Source organism: Vulpes vulpes, chromosome 16 (assembly GCF_048418805.1).
Source record: "Vulpes vulpes isolate BD-2025 chromosome 16, VulVul3, whole genome shotgun sequence".
Taxonomy (NCBI): domain Eukaryota; kingdom Metazoa; phylum Chordata; class Mammalia; order Carnivora; family Canidae; genus Vulpes; species Vulpes vulpes.
Window position 1 is genome coordinate 39,513,574 of NC_132795.1, and position 13,943 is coordinate 39,527,516.

A 13,943-nucleotide genomic window follows, 5' to 3' on the forward strand; every position below is an offset into this window, starting at 1 on the left:
AGGCAGACGCTCAACCACTGAGCCACCCAGGTGCCCCTCATCAAGAAGTTTTAATCAGGAAATTATAGACAATTATGTAATCTAATTATATTCTTAATATATAGTGTGTACTGCTCATTAGCTGTTGGTCAGTCATTGTTTTTAAACCACCAGATTATTTTCAAAATGATGTGCTGCATACCCTGGGAAACTAGAGAGATGCATCGGATGTGTGTCTGGCATAAAAACATAACAATGTTGATTATTTATAAGTGTTATTCCCCTAGGCAATTATTTGGGTCAAAGGTAATACAAAAGTGAGGAAGTTGAGGATAAACATGGAGAATTAGAGATTTTCTGAGTGGTCCTCACTCAGTGCTAATTTCTACAGAGTGTTTAATGCTAATTCTTTCCTCATAGATTATCACCCCTCAGATGCATGTGCTTCTTTTGCCTCTTTTTGGGCTAGGATTGTTTCTGGCTAGGGTCCTCACCCAGGCGGCTCAGGGAGTGTAAAAGGAAGAAAGCTGCCAAATTGAAACTTGAGGTTTTTTTTTTTTTTTTCCAGGCCATAGTGGGCGTGTATAGCTGTTGGGTTTTTGTCCTCAAAAGTACTACATTAGCAACATATTGAAGCTTTGGTATATTCAAGTGGTGTCAATTCCAGGCATCTTTAAGGATATATCCTAAAGTGTATCCAAGGAGTTTAGAGGAAAATTTTGAAAGTGAAAGAGAAAAGGAAGTTGCATCTGGTGGAACAGAAAGAGCAAATCTAGAAATCTGGGAATGTTCTTCCTTAACTCCTTACTTGTTTCATCCAGTGTCAAGGGAGAGAATCTTCAAATAATCTTCTTGAATCAATTGAATCCTTATTAAATGTTTATTATCAGTCACATTCTCTAGTAGAGAAACATAGAGCTAGTATTTTGAGTGGACAGCTTCCTACTCTTCATTGCCATTGTGTTGTGGTCAAGAGCACTGGGTCCTGGAACTAGATGGCCTGTGTCAAAATCTGTTAAATCCTTCAGTCCAGTTACTTAAGGGCCCTGGTCCTCATTGGCTGTAGGATTTTAGTCAAATTACATAACCTCCCTATGCTTCAGTGTCTATGTCTAAAAATGGAAAGTAATAGTATGTACCTCATAAGGCCGTGAGGATTAAAGGAGCTAATAAATTGAAGTGCTTAGAATAGTGCCTGGCACACGCCAAAAGTTTCATCAATGGTTATCCGTAGGATATCTTTCTCCTACCATTTTCACTAGGTTAATATTTACTGTGGAAATACATCAAAGAGTAGTAAGTTTTGTGGCCTAAAATAGAGTCTGTCTTCAGAGACTGGCCTGCTACCTCTAACTAGGATTGGGTGTAAATGGATGATTAGAAATCTCTAATTCATATAATCCAAAAATATAGCAAATGTTTGTACATGTAAATAATAATAATAGCTAACATTTGCCGAGCATATAGCATGTGCCAGGAGTTGTTCCAAGGGCTTTTTTACCAAGTCATTTACTGTAGAGTTAAGGGAACTGAGGCCCTGAGGGCGTCAGCCGGTCCCCCAAGGTAACACAGCTGCTAGGGCAGGGCCAGGGTCCCACCCAGGCCATCCGACCCCCGACTCACACACATCCACTGTGAAGCCCACCTTCTCGTGCAAATGTGTTCTGTATTTTAGATCTCTTTGTCAAATGCTTCGTTTCATTTGCTGCAAACGTAAGTGGAAAAACATTAAAAATTAATTTCGTTAAACCATTGCAGCATAAAGACATTTCTTTCTCTGTTCTAGAGAAGGGTTGCTCGCGCCTCCCATATGAGAGCCATATCAATAACTATGATTGTCTTGTTCCACTGACGTGTATGAGGTTGTGAGTCGGATTTCACTGAGGCATCCAGACGCACACGTGCATCTCTTAGAACTGCTTCTCACTTCACATTTTAGCGACGTATCTCCAGAGGGGTGTGTGAGTGAGGTCACCTTACATGCATTTTGCAAAATTAGCTTCTTTTTTTGCTATCATTAGGGTTAAAGCATCAAAAAAAAAAATTAGGGTAATAGCAAAGCTTAGCCTATGAACTGTGTGCCCTGTAGGATTTTGACACGGACAGTGTTGGGATGAATCCTGCTTTTTGCGGCCTTGAGTGCAAAGGGCGAGCTGCCCTGCCAGCGAGCCATCCTTTGGGCGGCCATGCATCCTTGGTGCCCAATGCCAGCTCGGTCTGGGTTCGCTTTGAAAAGAGACCGGGCAAAAGTAAGGTGCCACTAGATGGAGCCCTGGCCATTTGGGTAGGAATCGGTGCAGGCGCCTGGATGCTAAATCACGCAGGCATATCACGCTGGCGGGGCCCCTGGTATTTGAGGCTCTCGGTTTTTAATTGCAGAATGCATCTTTGTTCTTTGCCTGACCTGTGGAGTGACATCACTCCCTTTCTTCCTGTGCGCCGGCTTTGACACAAGCCAGATGGCCCAGGCCATCGGGAGGCGCGCAGGCCGCCTGGTACAGCCGCTGATGAAACAGGACAGGAGGACGTTTTATGGTCAGCCGGGGGAGCGCGAGGAGGCTGCAGCTTGGCTAAGTGATTGCATTTATCGTGCGCACTCCATTCCTCTCGGAGAAGGTCACAAGGAAAAGAAAATACATTTTTATTTATAGCGTTGTGAGGTATAGACCTTTGATCTTTTATTAGCCAGTAGTCTGCTCCAAAGGAATGCTCTTTCCCCGGCTCTGCAGTCACTCGTGAAAATGACATGTTTATTTATGTTGAGTGGTTCTCGGGGGCTGTGCACCGTGACACTCACCTTCCCTCTTCCTCCCTTTTGTCTCCAGTCGGTAACACAAAAATGTTTTAGTTTCGTCGTGAGTTTAGTTTGGAGAAGTCAGAGTTCAGGTATGTTAATACAAGCAGCTCTCCGTCAGATACACTCCAGAGTGATTTGGGAAAATCTATTCCTGTTTATTATGTGTTTGTTCTTCAAAGATGTCAGAAGAGACCAGGAACAGACTTTTATTCCAGGGGTTGGGGGCGGGGGAGGGCCAGGAAATGAATAAGGCATTCCTTCTACATCCATTTTTGGACATTTAGTGGTTAAGGTCACTTATAATGCCAATTTAAAATAGATTATTACAAGTCAGCATGAGTATTTTCCATCGTCATTCAAAGTTAAGCTTTAGCGATTGAAAGATCGTACAGAACTTTAAGAAAATCCTAACAGCTCTTCTCCAAGGTATTTTATTTTATTATTTTATTTTATTTTATTTTATTTTATTTTATTTTATTTTATTTTATTTCATTTTATTTATTTTAGTTTATTTTTACTTTTTCCCCAAAGTTTAACACTTAACACAATTTTGAGATTCTAACACATAGTGTCATTTCCCAAACCTCCCAAAACATTTTTACTCTTCCTAAGGCGAGGCTGTAAGTATTATTCGCACAGTTGACCTTGGAATTATAAATGGTAAAATGGAATGAAAGTTCCCATTTGCTGTGCTTTGCTCACACTTTGCACTTTCTAAAGTGAAGTCTCCTAGTTGTTGGTAGATTATTTGGTTCCCCAGGAAAAAAAGAAAAAAAAAGGACCAGAAAAAAGAAACTCTAACAAAAGGAATCTCTTAATCTTACAATATTTTACAGTCTTCTCCAGGGAGAGAGATTTACAAATAATTGCTGGAAGGAGGCAGCAGGGTGTAAGGAAAGGATGTGGCTTTGCAGGGAGATACAGCAGAGGTTTCTAATCCTTTTTTCCACTGGTTATTTGCTTTTGTGCCCTTGGACCTTTGAGCCTCGATTTCCTCACATATTATTGGGGGATAAAAACCTACCCCCTAGGTTTATTGTAAGAATTAAATGATACAATGTGTATATTGGGTCCCAGACAGTTCCTGTCACGTGGTACGAGCTCCCTCTGTAAATGCTAATTCTTTTCAAATGTTTTAAACTTGGTCTCTTTTCTGACCTCTTGCAAAATGTGTTCACAGATTACACGTTTATATCGTGTGTATTTTATTCATGAGACATAAATAAGTCTAGGTTGAAAGGAAGCTCACCACCTGGAGAATAGGCATTTGAACTTGATCACCATTGTGTGTATGTGTTCAGTTCCTGAGAAAACCGTAACCATCAATTGTGCGATGAATGTGTTTAACATTTGTGATGTTTTAATTTGTTTTTGTTTTCTTTTTTCTCCTACTCAGCTCTTGCCCCTGTTCATTGCCTTTCGTTCTGTTGGTGAAGATATCACAGTGATGTCTGCATTCAACCTGCTGCATTTGGTGACAAAGAGCCAGCCAGTAGCCCTGCGAGCCTGTGGGCTTCCCTCAGGTTGCTGCTTCTTGTCCTGTACCTAGTGAGGGCACTGGTCTGGGTGGGTGTTTCTGCTGCAGGAAATGATACACCAGAATGCTGTGCTAAATTCCGTTTTCTTTCACTTGGGCCCTAATTTGAAGACGGAAATTGGTTATAAACCACCACTCTACTTTGACTAACATTCACTTCCACAAGCCTTACAACCCTTGGAAACATTGTCCAGTTTCCTTGTTTGGCCTGTAATTGTCACTAATATTTCATGATATCTTCTTGTTCTTTAATGCACACTACACATCTGAAAATCATAATGTTCACAAGAGGCTGGCAGTCTTCATAAGAAACTGCCCCAAATCACACAAATAGGATATTCCATCTTGTTCAAGGATAATGAAAATGCCTTTCATTCCACATGTGGCAATGACTTTGGGAAAGGAAAAATGAAAACGAACAACTTTAGTTACTTATTTATTATAGTTAAGAGGAAATGATGTTCTACTTAACGATGAAATAAACAGAACAAATATAGCATGCATCAGCTGGTTCTTGATTTAGAACCACTACACTTTCTAAAAATGTGATTTTAAGCATGTACTCAAGTGAGGGACGAGAGTCCAAATTTCATTATGTGCCTAGGGTGTAAATTTAATATTTTAGATTTTATTATGAAAATCACAACGGTCAGATATTTTCTGTGAACATTATTTTCAGTATCATTTATATTTTCTATTAGTGTACATATCTCTATTACTATATTGTATAGAGAATTGAATTCCATCTTGTTAAACATTCGTTGAATATTAACTGTGTGTGCCAGGCATTGTGTGAAGCAGTGAGGAGGATGCAATGATAAACAAGACCAAGGCGATTTCTTCACTAGCACAAGGTAGAAATGGCGCTGTGTGAAGACCATTGAAGTGTATGGTGATAGAACTAAATAAAGAAAAGGTGTTTATACCTAGGATGTTAGGGGGATTCAGAGAAGAGGATGGTCCTAGCTCTTTGGTTAGGGGAAAATTTTCTTTTTTTTTAAATAGAAGGGCCATTGGAGAGGACAACCTTTTTTTTTTTTTTTCTTTTTCTTTTTTTCTTTTTTTTTTAATTTTTATTTATTTATGAGAGTCACACACACACACACACACAGAGGCAGAGACACAGGCAGAGGGAGAAGCAGGCTCCATGCACTGGGAGCCCGACGTGGGATTCGATCCCGGGTCTCCAGGATCGCGCCCTGGGCCAAAGGCAGGCGCCAAACCACTGCGCCACCCAGGGATCCCTCTTTTTTTCTTTTTTAAAGATTTTATTTATTTATTCATGAGAGACACAGAGAGAGGCAGAGACATAGGCAGAGGGAGAAGCAGGCTCCATGCAGGGAGCTAGATGTGGGACTTGATCCTGGGACTCCAGGATCATGCTCTGGGCCAAAGGCAGGCACCAAACCGCTGAGCCACCCAGGCGCCCGGGAAAAATTTTTGTAAAGGAGGGGAGGTCTCTGAAGTTTAAAGGAGGGCTTCATAAGGAGGATTTAGTTTTTAAGCCAAATTTCAATCAGTTATCCAAAGAGTGGGAAGAACAACTCTAGGATATGGAGTAGCATGGGCAAAGCACGAAGGCCTGCAAGAGCAAGGTATGTTCAGTGAGATGCAGGTTATTTAATCTGGCTAGATCGGGTGGGTAAGGGCAAGTGCTAGAGGGAAGGAGGGAAGAAGGGAAGGTAGCCAAATCACGAAATGCCTTCTATGACGTTTTAAGGAATTTAAGACTCTGGGAAGGGAGGAAAGGGAGATAACATGACTTGATTTGCATTTTATAAGGAATATTGATTAAGTATAGTGGAGGAAGGTCAGTGCTGGTTCCAGAAGGCTGGGATGGCAACTTGATTTGAAGGGTGGCTAAAGCCTTTGTCTTGAAGCTGTATTTAAATAGTAAACATATGTTGTTTTATAACATGGATTTTATGTTTATTCGTGATGACTTGAGAGGCTAATGAAGCTCGATGCATGAGGGCCCCAATGATTCTCAGTTGTTTTGCCTCTCTGAGCCACCCATGCCCTTGCAGTGACCCCACAGACAACACTGGAGGAGTTTGAGGCTGGAGGGACTCTTGAGATGCTGAGAACCTTAGCAGAGGTCATTACAGGAGGTTTGGAAAGAAGGGGGATGGGGGCTCCTGGATGGCTCAGTCGGTTAAGCACCTACCTCTTGATTTCAGATCAGGTCACGAACTCAGGGTCTTGAGATGGAGCCCTGTGTTGGGCTCTGTGCTGGATGTGGAGATTGTTTGGGATTCTTTCTTCCTCTCTGCCTGTGCCCCTCCCTAGCTCGCCCTCTCTCTCAAAACAAAACAAAACAAAAACACAGAAAAAAACAAAAGAATCCCCCAAGCCCCAAAAAACCAGACCAAAAAAAAAAAGAAGGGAGATAGACTTGAGAGATTATCAGTTTGTGGAACTGACAAGGTTTACTTGCTGAATTGTGCATGAGCTTGAGGGAGAGCATCCATCAATGTAGGCCCTGTGCCATGCGGAGCCTCTTCCCAACTATATACCATCTACGACAGTGGGAGTATGAAAGTTATTTAGTTTATACATAGCCATGTTTTCCACTGACAAAAGCCCCAAAGTGCGAGAGCACCAGTAGTGTTCTGTAACATGAGTTTTCTATATGCAGAGGAGGCTAAGTATTAATGGAATCACCTTATTAATAAATAAATTAATTAATGGTGTATTCCTCAAGATATTAGAATCACGGAATTGACGGATTTCATAATGAAATTGTTTAATTGAGGTATAAATGTCTTTAAACTTTGGTATCAAAATGGCTCAAAGATAAATTCAACGAAGCTGGCGATGCCCAAGCCATTGCCGTGCAGTGCTTAAACACACAGGTTCTGGAGGTTGACTGAATTTGAAGTCTGGCTTTGTTCCTTACCTAGCTGTGTACCTTGGCATCCTTGTTTGTAAGATGGGAGTAATAACAGTATTCATCCGAAAAGTGGCTGTGGGGATGAGATAGATTAGGATCTGAAAAGTGCACAGAACAATGGCTGGGATTTAGTAACCACCATATAGAATTGTTCACTGAGTACACTATAGATACCTGTAGCTCTCTGTCATCTATCTATCTTTGTATTTTCCTAGTATAATAGACTTTTAAGAACATTTAAATATGTCCCATCCTTCATTTAACTATTTTCCCTTTAATAGAAACTACAAATGCACTTTCTGTTTGAGAAGTAACCATCTCAATCTGTTGTTTTTAGCTCTTTTACTTAAACATCCTGCTGAACCAGAACGCAAGGCCTATAAATATACAACATGTTTCTTTTATTCTTACTGTCCAGTACTGATGGAAGCCCAAAGTGTCTGTCTTTCTGGCTTGCAAATCCATTTTAATTTCTTTTTTTTCTTTTTTTTTTTTCCATTTTAATTTCATAGAGGAATTGGCTAGACATAGCACTCCATAATGCCTTAGTCATTCAAGCACCACTTACTTTTAAAGTTCTATGAAAGTCAGTCTTCCAACATTTACATATTTTATGAGTTGGATATTAGTAAAATTGTTACCATCCAATTCTCTAACAGAATTTTATACAGGAATACAGGAAATACAGGAATGTTGAAGAATTAGTAACGAGACAAACTATATTTTGAAAAATAAAAGTGAAGTTGAAATGGGAATGCTAGTCTCTATTACTTCGTATAAGTAGGAAGGGAAGAGGTCAAAATTGGAGATATAGGAAATTAAGGTGAAAGTCTGGAGTCTTGTTTTAATTTACTGTTCCCTGGTCAAAACCCATTACAACAAAAATCTCTGTAAATCAAAAAGATTTCTGCTCCCTTGGCCAGGACTCTACTAATTTCAGGTATTATTCAATACAAAATAATTCCAGAACTAAAAAGTAATTGGAACAGGCTCTTAAAATTGATTATAACTGGATTGACCTATATGAAGGCCATATCCCAAAAGAGTGACCTATCATTTTTCAGCCTTGACTTCCTTTACTTCTTATTTTTTTTTAATAAAGCATAATTTTAATTTAGAGCTTATTAAGTGCATCTGAGTTATGGTTCACTCATGTTTGTAATTAAAGGTAATTTCTTTCTGTCTCAAAAATTTTTTCTTAATTTCCTATAACAGTTTCATTTTGTATTAAAAGAGCACTGGGAGAGGAGTCAGAAAACCCTAACCACAGCCCTGTCGTTAACTTGTGTGACCGTGAACATGACCATAAACCTCTTTGGATCTCAGTCTCTTTATCTTTAAAGCAAAGAATTCAAATTAGATCATATATTCAGTTCTGGGATCCTGTGATTTTATTAACTGTTATTTGTTTTTTACTTTTGGCTTTGGCTTAATCAAATCTGGAAACTCAGTACTTAATTAATGGCTGGGAATTTATAGAAAAATCTGCTAGGTTGTGGTGGGAGGACAGAAATCTTTTCCACATTTGAACATTAGAATTCCTTACCACTAAATCAAGACGGAAGCATTATCTGAGGAGGGATTAGGAAGCACAATTTTATACATAGTCTCAGTGCTTGATAAAAATTAAGTCTAATTGTAGCTTAGGGTAGATAGCATGGTAGCTTTCAGCCAAGTGAGAGTATTTGTCTAAATAGTACTAATTACAGTGATAAATTATACTTTTCTCTAACATCACACACATACTATGCAGTTGTTACTTGACTTCATTGGTGGATTTAACAGTCATCCTGAATTGAAGAACCACATGGCTGTTATGTAGTTTGTAAAGATATCATAATATCCTAACATAGAAAATAGAAGTCTTAAAGAGAGATATTTTTCAAGTGGTGTTTGCAAGTCATTGGCTATCATCTATATTACTAGAACTCTCTAGAGCTTAGCACAATGCCTGGCACTTAATAAACATTTGTTAAACGAATGAATAAACATTTGGAAAGTTTACATGTAGGTGAAGTGGTAGCTATGACAGAGAGTACAAATTTATTTGAGAGTCTTTTGCATGGGAAGATGAAAAGTAAAGTTCATCGTTTGGTTGCCTTTTGAATACATTATGAAAAAACAATTTCTCATCTCTTTTCTCGCTTTGTTGCATTTAATACAATACAGTTGATATCATCAGTATAAAACACATTGTGGCCCAACCAAAAGCAAAAAAGTAGTAACATGGATTCATTGTATAATACCCAGACTTGCTTTTACTTTTCCTCTCAAACCGTTTGAGTTTTGGTGGTAGATAAACTATTTGAGGAAGGGAATAAGTACACATTATGCTTATTATGAGAATTAAGAATTCCGGATCTCTTGATCACTTTTCTCTGGAGCAAATTAATGTTGTTTGTTATGCTTTAAATTTTCCATTTGTAAAGAGTAACTACAACAGACATGCACCAAAGCAACATCCATAAGTAACAATAACTGCTATCCAAGTTTGAACTGGCAGTAGTTCATTAATTCATTAATGGCATCTGATGTTATATTTATGTACCTTTTTTAAAGAAAGAAAAAGAATTGAAGTCCCCAGTGTGCTGTTCATCTACTGCATAGATTGGCTTTCTATACCAGTTTTATTTTTTAACCTTTTAAGGTTATGAAAAGATGAACCATCTCCATGATTCTTTGATTAAAGTTATGCCTCTCCTCCCCCAGAAAGTACATCTGGGCACCTACACACAATTTTTCACATAATTTCATTTTGGGGGTTAGATGGTCTGAGAAACCCTTAAGGGAGGGTTCTTTGACACAGGTTCAGAACCTGTGTTCTAAACGATACACATGAAGCCAAAATAAAAACTGATTAGAACATAGCATATCTGATTTCTTTATTGATACCACCAATGGAATTCTCTCCCACCTGTTTAGATTAATGCCCACCATTGTTCAGTTTCACCATTGTCTTACATGCTCATCTTACCCAACTTCTTTGATCATATTAAAAGGGTTTGGGGGAGATTTTTTTGAAAAGAAAAAATAGTATTTAAAAATGGACATACAAATTTCAACTCACGTAATTCACAGAATAATTTGCAATTAATTGATTGAATTGTACCCACTTTTTCCGGTAGATGGCACTAGATTTACATTCTTTCACAGCATGCACGTAAACTGATATTAGCACATAGGTGCATTGTCAAAACTTCAACAAAAGTATGTAAAGAATATCCAGTTAAGAACATATGGATTTACAAACCACAAATTTTTCTGCTTATATTATGTTCAAACAATATTTGTAGAGTGCAAAACCTTTTTCCATTTTCAATAGGACTCCAAGTCTCTTATGCTTGGACATCTCATCGAAATTGTCTTTCATGTAGACTTTCTATAAACTAAAACAAGTTTTCATAAATTAACTTATCTTAAAACAAAATAGCTGATTTAACAGTAATTTATAGTGTTATATGCAACTAAGTTTTCTTCAGCAGACCACCCAAGAATGAAAGAAAATTTCACATTTTGTTTTGCTATGCTTTGAATTTTTATAGAATCTTGAAAATGTTACTAGTTTAACATGTTGACTGTTAAGCCTGGATCATTTTTTACATGAATTAAAATGTTTTTGGAAACTAAGAAAAATTATACTTAAAGTGTTGATTAATCAGTACTCTGATGCAGCTATATACTTTTTTTCTAAAACAAAATGTTTTAGTAGTTCTATGGTATAATAAAGTTTTAATGTTAATGTTGAAAACTTGCTGTATGACATCTAATTACCTCGTGAGTTTTAAAAATTATTTGTGCACAAGGCTAAATTCTTATGGAACAGTACATCTGTATGAATAAGGTGTTGGGCATATGGTTTGTTAAATGTGGATTTTGTTAATTTTTTGTTAAATATGGAATAAATCTTCATATATACATTAATAATTATAAAGTATGTAGCAACATCTAGTAGCAACAGAGATAAAAATGGGCATGAACAAAAGATAAAACAAATTTTAGTTTGAGAAATTCACTGGTCAACTAATTAACAATGACTGTAAAGAATATAAAACGTGTTATGAGTTCTGGAAACGATAATTCTGCAGGGTTAGATTATCTAGACAGTATGGACTTTGGGGGAATTTTATAAGTAGAGTTATTAGATACTTGTCTATCTAAACATGTTCACAAGAATGTTACCTATCAGATCCTATAGAAGGATTTATTCAAATAAGCCTGAGCCACCTTTTGCTCTCAACAAACGTGTGTAATGAAGGAATGAGGCCCGTATGGCAGTTCACAAAGACTCACTAAGATTGAGGCTAGATACTTGAATTGTCATTGTCCATCTTTTCCAATTTATAGCTTTATACTAAACAAATTTCTCATGGCTGCTTTTGCTAGATACATTTTATTTTAAAATGCTTTAAAAAGGATTTTACTGAGATGCAATGGCAAATTATTTCTGATTACTTTTTGTGCCCTTGCATTGAAAATCAACCATTTATTTAAAAATTTAACATTTCCATTCATTTATTTTAATTCCCCAATTTTTTTCTTTTCTTTTTTTATGCTTAGTATATTTACACTTGTATTAGCCACTTAAAGATGCAGGTTATAAAAAAATATGCCAGGAAAGGACAAAGATATCAGTTATTTAGGTGATTTGTAAGAACTATACATTTATAGAATTTAAATTTACTTAACTACTATGATAAGCATTTCCATCAACACTCAACATATTTATTATTGTCAGGTACATAATTGCAAACAAAGAATGGAGTGCTAATTTAAATAATTAGATTATTTGAATTTTAAGTAAGCAGAGAAAAATCCAAAATTCTATAGTGATAGCTTTTAAGATTTTGTTTTGTTGTGGAAGTGCATTTTGGCTCACAGAATGAGACAGCTGTTGATATTATATTCCACTTTGATTAATATTTTAATATTTCTTGTGCAAATTTTAGATAACATAGTAAGTTACAGAGCTTGCTGTCATGTTACTGGTATTGATGAAGAAACAGATTGGAAGCTTAGTCTGTATTTACTATAGCTTGTTTCTACTACCAGCCTGCTTTCTGGCGCCATGAATCTGTTTTGGGCCTTTTATTCCTATTCTTCATTTGTAAACTGAGAATGACATAACAGTCTTGTCAAATCTTTCACAATTAGATATAACACTCAGCTGTTAATATTCCATTCATCTTTAATTCCTGGCTGTAAGGGAGAATAAACCGGAAAAATTAAAAAAGGAGGGGGTGGGACATTAAATATGTCTGGGAAAGGTGATGAGTTTGATTGGCCAAAATCGATTTCTAATGTAGGAAAATCCTTGGTTCCTGCAAAGTAAGCTCCCGAAAGACAGAGTTTTTTTGTTTTGTTTTGTTTTGTTTTTTGCCTCTTTACATTACATCTCAGCAACTACAATTGTGTCTGTCACATAATAGGTGTTCAATAAATATTTGTGGAATGAATGAATGAATGGGTGTAAAGAAGTAGCATCATCTTATGTATCAAAATAATGCCACATTGTAAGTAATGTGACTCCTTTTCTAATGAATGTACATTCTGGTGGGAAAGATGGCCACTTTGGGTCCAACTTTTGTTATCTGTAGGATGAACAATGTTATATACTTACTGGCTTTTTGATTCTACATAAACACTGTTCCTTTGCTTTCTATGGTTGGGAGGGGGGAAAGAAGTGAGAAGCACTATGCCTCTTTCTGCACAGAATGGCAGACTGGCTTCTTGGACTAGGATCTGAAGCAATGACAGTTCTTCTGAAGGATACTGAAGGGATGCGTAGATGTAATCAGCAGGAAGTGGTAAGGGTGGGGGATGGCGGCCTGGGGGTGAGAATGGAATGTGAGCACAAGGGTTAGTAAAAGATGGGCATGTTAAAGCACAACAAAGCATGAGTTCAAGAACAAAATGTAATGAATGAATAAATTAAAGCAGGAACACTGCAGACAAGAGAGCCTGGCTCTCATTAACCAGGTGTGTGACCATGTCAAGTAACTTTGTTAGGCTTTGCTTTCCTCGCGAGAGCTTTGGACTAGAAGGCCGTTTCCCAAATTATAACCTGGGGTACACTAATACGCTGTTAAACTGATCTCATTGTCAAATTGAGAAACTGCATACTACCACATTTTATAAATTCTGTTCTTACATTTTTATCATCTTGATAATCAGGATGTATTTATTTATTTATTTATTTATTTATTTATAGATTTTATTTATTTATTCACGAGACACACAGAGAGAGAGGCAGAGACACAGACAGAGGGAGAAGCAGGCTCCCTGCGGGGAGCCCAATGTGGGACTCCATCCCAGAACCCCGGGATCATGCCCTGGGCCAAAGGCAAATGCTCAACCGCTGAGTCACCTAGGTGCCCCTCATCAGGATGCAGTTTAAACCATTGTGTGAGGAAATATTGTGTTATTGGCAACCCTTTTTTACTTTTCTAGTGGAAAAATAATGGTGTATTAAACATGTGGTGTTTGATAATGCACGTCAATATTAAGAAAATCTCTGAGAAGACCTTCATTAAAAAACCCATGTAACCTTGATTTTTTTCCAATGTGCTTTGACCGTGGAAATGTATTCTTGCCAGTCGTCTCACCCCCCCACCCAGCAAGAACTACCTGTTAGCTTTTTTTGGGGGGGGCAGTGTTTTACAGATTACATTTTGGGGAATGCTGGATTAGAGAATCTCTTTGTCTAAAATCCACAGATTTAATGGAATATTAGCCATAAT

The 13,943-nt window shown here is 37.5% G+C and overlaps 1 protein-coding gene across 3 annotated transcripts in view; it reads left to right on the plus strand.

The window, feature by feature from the left end:
* Window positions 1-13,943, plus strand: part of MSRB3 (methionine sulfoxide reductase B3) — a 182,224-nt gene that overhangs the window by 25,735 nt on the left and 142,546 nt on the right. For all 3 annotated transcript variants that reach the window (XM_072742575.1, XM_072742576.1, XM_026001766.2), the window contains one exon: window positions 4,173-4,299. In XM_072742575.1, coding sequence (XP_072598676.1) covers window positions 4,224-4,299 — 76 coding nt within the window. In that variant the 5' untranslated portion in view covers window positions 4,173-4,223. The remainder of the gene's footprint in view (window positions 1-4,172; window positions 4,300-13,943) is intronic.